Source organism: Salvelinus fontinalis, chromosome 10 (genome assembly GCF_029448725.1).
Source record: "Salvelinus fontinalis isolate EN_2023a chromosome 10, ASM2944872v1, whole genome shotgun sequence".
In the NCBI taxonomy this organism is placed as follows: domain Eukaryota; kingdom Metazoa; phylum Chordata; class Actinopteri; order Salmoniformes; family Salmonidae; genus Salvelinus; species Salvelinus fontinalis.
The window spans coordinates 44,895,526-44,905,525 of record NC_074674.1 but is presented as its reverse complement, the minus strand read 5'-3'; the positions used below and the strand labels follow the sequence as shown (position 1 = coordinate 44,905,525).

The following is a 10,000-nucleotide window of genomic DNA, read 5'->3' as shown; positions in this document are numbered from 1 at the left end:
CTCTCCTCTCTGCACATACCATACAAACGCTTCACACCGCGTGGCCGCGGCCACCCTAACCTGGTGGTCCCAGCCCGCACGACCCACGTGGAGTTCCAGGTCTCCGGTAGCCTCTGGAACTGCCGATCTGCGGCCAACAAGGCAGAGCTCATCTCAGCCTATGCTTCCCTCCAGTCCCTCGACTTCTTGGCACTGACGGAAACATGGCTCACCACAGATAACACTGCTACTCCTACTGCTCTCTCTTCGTCTGCCCACGTGTTCTCGCACACACCGAGAGCTTCTGGTCAGCGGGGTGGTGGCACCGGGATCCTCATCTCTCCCAAGTGGTCATTCTCTCTTTCTCCCCTTACCCATCTGCCTATCGCCTCCTTTGAATTCCATGCTGTCACAGTTACCAGCCCTTTCAAGCTTAACATCCTTATCATTTATCGCCCTCCAGGTTCCCTCGGAGAGTTCATCAATGAGCTTGATGCCTTGATAAGCTCCTTTCCTGAGGACGGCTCACCTCTCACAGTTCTGGGTGACTTTAACCTCCCCACGTCTACCTTTGACTCATTCCTCTCTGCCTCCTTCTTTCCACTCCTCTCCTCTTTTGACCTCACCCTCTCACCTTCCCCCCCTACTCACAAGGCAGGCAATACGCTTGACCTCATCTTTACTAGATGCTGTTCTTCCACTAACCTCATTGCAACTCCCCTCCAAGTCTCCGACCACTACCTTGTATCCTTTTCCCTCTCGCTCTCATCCAACACTTCCCACACTGCCCCTACTCGGATGGTATCGCGTCGTCCCAACCTTTGCTCTCTCTCCCCCGCTACTCTCTCCTCTTCCATCCTATCATCTCTTCCCTCTGCTCAAACCTTCTCCAACCTATATCCTGATTCTGCCTCCTCAACCCTCCTCTCCTCCCTTTCTGCATCCTTTGACTCTCTATGTCCCCTATCCTCCAGGCCGGCTCGGTCCTCCCCTCCCGCTTCGTGGCTCGACGACTCATTGCGAGCTCACAGAACAGGGCTCCGGGCAGCCGAGCGGAAATGGAGGAAAACTCGCCTCCCTGCGGACCTGGCATCCTTTCACTCCCTCCTCTCTACATTTTCCTCTTCTGTCTCTGCTGCTAAAGCCACTTTCTACCACTCTATATTCCAAGCATCTGCCTCTAACCCTAGGAAGCTCTTTGCCACCTTCTCCTCCCTCCTGAATCCTCCTCCCCCCCCCCCCTCCTCCCTCTCTGCAGACGACTTCGTCAACCATTTCGAAAAGAAGGTCGACGACATCCGATCCTCGTTTGCTAAGTCAAACGACACCGCTGGTTCTGCTCACACTGCCCTACCCTGTGCTCTGACCTCTTTCTCCCCTCTCTCTCCAGATGAAATCTCTCGTCTTGTGACGGCCGGCCGCCCAACAACCTGCCCGCTTGACCCTATCCCCTCCTCTCTTCTCCAGACCATTTTCGGAGACCTTCTCCCTTACCTCACCTCCCTCATCAACTCATCCTTGACCGCTGGCTACGTCCCTTCCGTCTTCAAGAGAGCGAGAGTTGCACCCCTTCTGAAAAAACCTACACTCGATCCCGCCGATGTCAACAACTACAGACCAGTATCCCTTCTTTCTTTTCTCTCCAAAACTCTTGAACGTGCCGTCCTTGGCCAGCTCTCCTGCTATCTCTCTCAGAATGACCTTCTTGATCCAAATCAGTCAGGTTTCAAGACTAGTCACTCAACTGAGACTGCTCTTCTCTGTATCACGGAGGCGCTCCGCACTGCTAAAGCTAACTCTCTCTCCTCTGCTCTCATCCTTCTAGACCTATCGGCTGCCTTCGATACTGTGAACCATCAGATCCTCCTCTCCACCCTCTCCGAGTTGGGCATCTCCGGCGCGGCCCACGCTTGGATTGCGTCCTACCTGACAGGTCGCTCCTACCAGGTGGCGTGGCGAGAATCTGTCTCCTCACCACGCGCTCTCACCACTGGTGTCCCCCAGGGCTCTGTTCTAGGCCCTCTCCTATTCTCGCTATACACCAAGTCACTTGGCTCTGTCATAACCTCACATGGTCTCTCCTATCATTGCTATGCAGACGACACACAATTAATCTTCTCCTTTCCCCCTTCTGATGACCAGGTGGCGAATCGCATCTCTGCATGTCTGGCAGACATATCAGTGTGGATGACGGATCACCACCTCAAGCTGAACCTCGGCAAGACGGAGCTGCTCTTCCTCCCGGGGAAGGACTGCCCGTTCCATGATCTCGCCATCACGGTTGACAACTCCATTGTGTCCTCCTCCCAGAGCGCTAAGAACCTTGGCGTGATCCTGGACAACACCCTGTCGTTCTCAACTAACATCAAGGCGGTGGCACGTTCCTGTAGGTTCATGCTCTACAACATCCGCAGAGTACGACCCTGCCTCACACAGGAAGCGGCGCAGGTCCTAATCCAGGCACTTGTCACTGCAACTCGCTGTTGGCTGGGCTCCCTGTCTGTGCCATTAAACCCCTACAACTCATCCAGAACGCCGCAGCCCGTCTGGTGTTCAACCTTCCCAAGTTCTCTCACGTCACCCCGCTCCTCCGCTCTCTCCACTGGCTTCCAGTTGAAGCTCGCATCCGCTACAAGACCATGGTGCTTGCCTACGGAGCTGTGAGGGGAACGGCACCTCAGTACCTTCAGGCTCTGATCAGGCCCTACACCCAAACAAGGGCACTGCGTTCATCCACCTCTGGCCTGCTCGCCTCCCTACCACTGAGGAAGTACAGTTCCCGCTCAGCCCAGTCAAAACTGTTCGCTGCTCTGGCACCCCAATGGTGGAACAAACTCCCTCACGACGCCAGGACAGCGGAGTCAATCACCACCTTCCGGAGACACCTGAAACCCCACCTCTTTAAGGAATACCTAGGATAGGATAAAGCAATCCTTCTGACCCCCCCCCCCCCCCCCCCCCCCCTTAAAAGATTTTGATGCACTATTGTAAAGTGGCTGTTCCACTGGATGTCATAAGGTGAATGCACCAATTTGTAAGTCGCTCTGGATAAGAGCGTCTGCTAAATGACTTAAATGTAAAATGTAAATGTAAAAATGACCAAAGGCACTCTGTTTAAAGCAAAACGACCAAAACCAAGTGTGATCTCGCTCTCCGTAGCCGACTACGACTAAGACCTTTAAACAGGCTAACATTCACAAGGCCGCGGGGTCGGACGGATTACCAGGATACGTAGTCAGAAAATGAGTTGACCAGCTGTCAAGTGTCTTCACTGAGTTTTTCAACCTCTCTCTGGCCCAGTCTGTAATACCAACATGTTTCAAGCAGACCACCATAGTCCCTGTGCCCAAGAACACTAAGGTAACCTGCCTAAATGACTACCGCCCCGTACCACTCACGTCTGTAGTCATGAATTGCTTCTCGATACCAGGCGATTTCAGAGGAAGGCCCTAAAAAGTGTCAAAGACTCCAGTCACCCTAGTCATAGATTGTTCTTTCTGCTACCGCACGGCAAGCGGTACCGGAGCACCAGGTCTAGGTCCAACAAGCTTCTAAAAAAGCTTCTACCCTCAAGCCATAAGACTCCTGAACTGCTAATCAAATGGCTACCCAGATTATTTCCTCCCCCCACTCCGCTGCTACTACTCTGTTATTATCTCTGCATAGCCACTTTAACAACCCCACCTGCATGTACATACTACCTCAATAACCTCGACACCGGTGCCCCCCGCACATCGACACATTGACTCTGTACCTGTTCCCCCTGTATATAGCCCCGCTATTGTTATTTACTGCTGGTCTTTTATTATTTGTTATTCTTATCGTTTACTTTTTGTTGTATTTTCTTAAAACTGCATTGTTGGTTAAGGGCTTGTCAGTAAGCATTTCACGGTGAGGTCTACACCTGTTGTGTTCGGCGCATGTGACCAATAACATGTGATTTGATTTCCAGTCTTAGTTCAGCAGGCTGCTGCCCTTCATTCACAGAAGATCGTAGATATTGTAATATATCAAGCATTAGTGAACCAGCAGGATGTTACATCGCCGCTTCTTAACGTTTCAATCGATTTTCGGACTGATTCATGCTACATTTTCTGTCAAATCAAATGTAATTTGTCACGTGCTTCGTAAACAACAGACTATCAGTGAAATGCTTCAGAGATACAGAGAGAAACAGAACGATAATAACACAATGAGGAACAATGACTTGGCTATATAACATCCCTAACAAACACACACAGCTTCATCTGTAAAGCAGCTCCTCGTTCTTTGCTTTAGCTTGGCTTCTCTAAATCTAGTGGCATGTCTCAGTGACACACAGTGACAACCTTTAAACTATTAGACTGATGGAAGTCAGCTGAGACTAAGAGACAAGGAGAGAGGGAGAGATAGAGGGAGAGAGAGGGAGAGGGGGAGAGGGGGAGAGAGGGAGAGAGGGGAGAGAGAGGGAGAGGGGGGGGAGAGGGAGGGAGAGAGAGGGAGAGGGGGAGAGAGAGGGAGAGAGGGAGAGGGGGAGAGAGAGAGAGGGAGAGAGAGGGAGAGGGGAGAGGTGGAGAGAGGGAGGGAGAGAGAGGGAGAGGGGGAGAGAGGGAGGGAGAGGGGGAGAGAGGGAGAGATAGAGGGAGAGAGAGGGAGAGGGGAGAGGGGAGAGGGGGAGAGAGGGAGGGAGGAGAGAGGCAGAGGGGGGAGAGAGGGAGAGGGGGAGAGGGGGAGAGAGGGAGAGAGAGGGAGAGGGGGAGAGAGGGAGAGATAGAGGGAGAGAGAGGGAGAGGGGAGAGGGGGAGAGAGAGGGAGAGGGGGAGAGAGGAAGAGGGGGAGAGATAGAGGGAGAGAGGGAGAGGGGGAGAGAGGGAGGGAGAGAGAGGGAGAGATAGAGGGAGAGAGGGAGAGGGGGAGAGAGGGAGGGAGAGAGAGGGAGAGGGGGAGAGATAGAGGGAGAGAGAGGGAGAGGGGGAGAGAGGGAGTGAGAGAGAGGGAGAGGGGGAGAAAGGGAGAAGGGGGAGAGATAGAGGGAGAGAAAGGGAGAGATAGAGGGCGAGAGGGAGAGGGGGAGAGAGGGAGAGATAGAGGGAGAGAGAGGAGAGGGGAGAGGAGGGAGAGGGGAGAGGGAGAGGGGGAGAGGGGAGGAGAGGGAGAGGGAGAGGGGGAGAGAGATAGAGATAGAGAGAGAGGGAGAGACAGAGGGAGAGAGAGAAAGAGGGAGAGAGAGGGAGAGGGGGAGAGGGGGAGAGAGAGGGAGAGGGAGAGAGAGAGAGAGATAGAGAGAGAGAGAGGGAGAGATAGAGGGAGAGAGAGGGAGAGGGGGAGAGAGGGAGAGGTGGAGAGGGGGCGAGAGGGAGAGGAGGAGAGAGGGAGAGATAGAGAGAGGGGGGAGGGGGAGAGAGGGAGGGAGAGGGGGAAAGAGAGAGAGAGACAGAGAGAGAGAGAAATGGGACAAACCCCAAATTGAGACTGCATGCAGAATACTGCAAAAATATCTGCAATGTACAACGTAAATCACCAAATAATACATGCAGAGCAAAATTAGGCCGATACCCGCTAATTATCAAAATCCAGAAAAGAGACGTTAAATTCTACAACCACCTAAAAGGAAGTGATTCCTAAACCTTCCATAACAAAGCCATCACCTATAGAGAAATGAACCTGGAGAAGAGTCCCCTAAGCAAGCTGGTCCTGGGGCTCTGTTCACAAACACAAACAGACCCAACAGAGCCCAAGGACAGCAACACAATTAGACACAAACAAATCATGCGAAAACAAAAAGATAATTACTTGATACATTGGAAAGAATTAACAAAAGAACAGACCAAACTAGAATGTTATTTGGCCCTGAACAGAGAGTTCACAGTGGCAGAATACCTGACCACTGTGACTGACCCAAACTTAAGGAAAGCTTTGACTATGTACAGACTCAGTGAGCATAGCCTTGCTATTGAGAAAGGCCGCTGTAGGCAGACCTGGCTCTCAAGAGAAGACAGGCTATGTGCTCACTGCCCACAAAATGAGGTGGAAACTGAGCTGCACTTCCTCACCTCCTGCCCAATGTATGACCATATTAGAGACACATATTTCCTTCAGATTACACAGATCCACAAAGAATTTTAAAACAAATCCAATTCTGATAAACTCTCATATCTACTGGGTGAAACTCCACAGTGTGCCATCACAGCAGCAAGATTTGTGACCTGTTGCCACAAGAAAAGGGCAACCAGTGAAGAACAAACACCATTGTAAATCAACACATATTTACGTTTATTTTCCCTTTTGTACTTTAACTATTTGCACATCATTACAACACTATATAGACATAATATGACAATTGAAATATCTTTATTATTTTGGAACTTCTGTGGGTGTAATGTTTACTGTTAATTTTTATTGTTTATTTCACTTTTGTTTATTATCTCTTATTATCACTTGCTTCGGCAATGTTAACATATGTTTCCCATGCCAATAAAGCCCCTTGAATTGAATTGAAAGTGAATTGAATTTCATTAATAAGAGAGAGAGAGAGAGACAGAGAAAGATAGGGAGAGAAAGGGAGAGAGAGAGGGAGAGAGAGAGAGGGAGATGGAGAAAGAGAGAGAGAGAGAGAGAGAGACAGAGAAAGATAGGGAGAGAAAGGGAGAGAGAGAGGGAGAGAGAGAGAGAGAGACAGAGAAAGATAGGGAGAGAAAGGGAGAGAGAGAGGGAGAGAGAGGGAGAGAGAGGGAGATGGAGAAAGAGAGAGAGAGAGAGATGGAGAAAGAGAGAGAGAGAGAGAGAGAGAGAGAGGGAGAGAGAGAGTGAGAGAGAGACAAGAGAGAGAGATGGAGAGAGAGGGAGAGAGAGAGAGAGGGAGGGAGAGAGAGTGAGAGAGAAGAGAGAGAGAGATGGAGAAAGAGAGAGAGAGAGAGTGAGAGACAAGAGAGAGAGAGATGGAGAGAGAGAGAGAGAGAGGGGGAGGGAGAGAGGGAGAGAGAGACAGAGAGAGACAGAGATGGAGAGAGAGGGAGATGGAGAAAGAGAGGGAGAGAGACAGAGAGAGAGAGAGATGGAGAAAGAGAGTGAGAGAGAGAGAGTGAGAGAGAGACAAGAGAGAGAGAGATGGAGAGAGAGGGAGAGAGAGAGAGAGGGAGGGAGAGAGAGGGAGAGAGAGTGAGAGAGAGAGAAGAGAGAGAGATGGAGAAAGAGAGTGAGAGAGAGAGAGAGAGAGTGAGAGAGAGACAAGAGAGAGAGAGATGGAGAGAGAGGGAGAGAGAGAGAGAGGGAGGGAGAGAGAGGGAGAGAGAGAGAGAGGGAGGGAGAGAGAGGGAGAGAGAGAGAGTGAGAGAGAGACAAGAGAGAGAGAGAGAGAGTGAGTGAGAGACAGAGAGAGAGAGAGATGGAGAAAGAGAGTGAGAGAGAGACAAGAGAGAGAGAGATGGAGAGAGAGGGAGAGAGAGAGAGAGGGAGAGAGAGGGAGAGAGAGGGAGATGGAGAGAGAGGGAGATGGAGAAAGACAGGGAGAGAGACAGAGAGAGAGAGATGGAGAGAGAGGGAGAGAGAGAGAGAGGGAGGGAGAGAGAGGGAGAGAGAGAGATGGAGAGAGAGGGAGGGAGAGAGAGGGAGGGAGAGAGAGGGAGGGAGAGAGAGGGAGGGAGAGAGATGGAGAGAGAGGGAAATGGAGAAAGAGAGGGAGAGAGACACTGCACTGACCAGTGGTTCGGCCATGATGATGCGTATCTTCCTCTCGGAGACGGAGGTGAAGTTAGCGAACAGACTCTTGAGGACGAACTCCCCAGGCTTGCTCTCGGGGTCCACGGTAACAGGCACCATGGCGACGGGACCCTTCCTCTCTGACGAGGGACCGCTGCTGGGCGGGAGCGGTGGCTTCAGGCCCACCGGAGAGGCTATGGAGAGAGGATATCAATAAATTAATCAATCAGTCACATTCATGTCTTGTTTTTAACATGAGACGCTGCAGAAACACAATCAAACCATCAGTCAATCAAACCCACAGCAGATCAACGGTGACATATCGGCACAAAGGCTGTTCAGCTGTGTCTATATAACTATATCTATACTATATCTATATCTATATTACATGTTATGAACCAACTCTTTACGCTGCTGTACAGGAAACATAGTTCCATCTATTACTGGGATATAGTCTAAATACAGCACTCTGTCTCTCTCTCTCTCTATATATATATATATCCCCATTCCCTCTGTCTCTCTCTGTCTCACTATATATCCCCATTCACTCTGTCTCTCTCTCTCTCTATATATATATATCCCCATTCCCTCTGTCTCTCTCTGTCTCACTATATCTCCCCATTCCCTCTGTCTCTCTCTCTCTCTATATATATATATATCCCCATTCCCTCTGTCTCTCTCTGTCTCACTATATATCCCCATTCACTCTGTCTCTCTCTCTCTCTATATATATATATCCCCATTCCCTCTGTCTCTCTCTGTCTCACTATATCTCCCCATTCCCTCTGTCTCTCTCTCTCTCTATATATATATATATCCCCATTCCCTCTGTCTCTCTCTGTCTCACTATATATCCCCATTCCCTCTGTCTCTCTCTGTCTCACTATATATCCCCATTCACTCTGTCTCTCTCTCTCTCTATATATATATATCCCCCATTCCCTCTGTCTCTCTCTGTCTCACTATATCTCCCCATTCCCTCTGTCTCTCTCTCTCTCTATATATATATATATCCCCATTCCCTCTGTCCTCTCTCTGTCTCACTATATATCCCCATTCACTCTGTCTCTCTCTCTCTCTATATATATATATCCCCATTCCCTCTGTCTCTCTCTGTCTCACTATATCTCCCCATTCCCTCTGTCTCTCTCTCTATATATATATATATATCCCCATTCCCTCTGTCTCTCTCTGTCTCACTATATATCCCCATTCACTCTGTCTCTCTCTCTCTCTATATATATATATCCCCATTCCCTCTGTCTCTCTCTGTCTCACTATATCTCCCCATTCCCTCTGTCTCTCTCTCTATATATATATATATATCCCCATTCCCTCTGTCTCTCTCTGTCTCACTATATCTCCCCATTCCCTCTGTCTCTCTCTCTCTCTATATATATATATATCCCCATTCCCTCTGTCTCTCTCTGTCTCACTATATATCCCCATTCCCTCTGTCTCTCTCTGTCTCACTATATATCCCCATTCACTCTGTCTCTCTCTCTCTCTATATATATATATCCCCATTCCCTCTGTCTCTCTCTGTCTCACTATATCTCCCCATTCCCTCTGTCTCTCTCTCTCTCTATATATATATATATCCCCATTCCCTCTGTCTCTCTCTGTCTCACTATATATCCCCCATTCACTCTGTCTCTCTCTCTCTCTATATATATATATCCCCATTCCCTCTGTCTCTCTCTGTCTCACTATATCTCCCCATTCCCTCTGTCTCTCTCTCTATATATATATATATATCCCCATTCCCTCTGTCTCTCTCTGTCTCACTATATATCCCCATTCACTCTGTCTCTCTCTCTCTCTATATATATATATCCCCATTCCCTCTGTCTCTCTCTGTCTCACTATATCTCCCCCTTCCCTTTGTCTCCCTCTCTCTCTGTCTCACTATATCTCCCCCTTCCCTCTCTCTCTCTCTCTCTCTCTCTCTCTCTCTCTCTCTCTCTCTCTATATTTATATATATATATATAAACTGTATATATATCTCCCCCTTCCCTCTGTCTCTCTTTATATATATCTCCATCTTCTCTCTCTCTCTGTCTCTCTATATCTCCCCCTTCCCTCTCTCTCTGTCTCTCTCTCTCTCTCTCTATATATATATATATATATATATATATACTGTATATATATCTCCCCGTCCCTGTCTCTCTCTCTATATATATATATCTCCCCCTTCCCTCTGTCTCTCTATATCTCCCCCTTCTCTCTGTCTCTCTCTCTCTATATCTCCCCCTTCTCTCTGTCTCTCGCTCTCTATATCTCCCCATTCCCTCTCTCTCTCTCTCTCTATATCTCCCCATTCCCTCTGTCTCTCGCTCTCTA

General features: G+C 49.3%; 1 protein-coding gene across 1 annotated transcript in view; it reads right to left on the bottom strand.

The window, feature by feature from the left end:
• LOC129863309 (protein furry homolog) overlaps window positions 1-10,000 on the bottom strand; it is a 186,423-nt gene that overhangs the window by 136,294 nt on the left and 40,129 nt on the right. Inside the window, exon 2 of the mRNA XM_055935200.1 lies at window positions 7,657-7,850. Coding sequence (XP_055791175.1) covers window positions 7,657-7,850 — 194 coding nt within the window. The remainder of the gene's footprint in view (window positions 1-7,656; window positions 7,851-10,000) is intronic.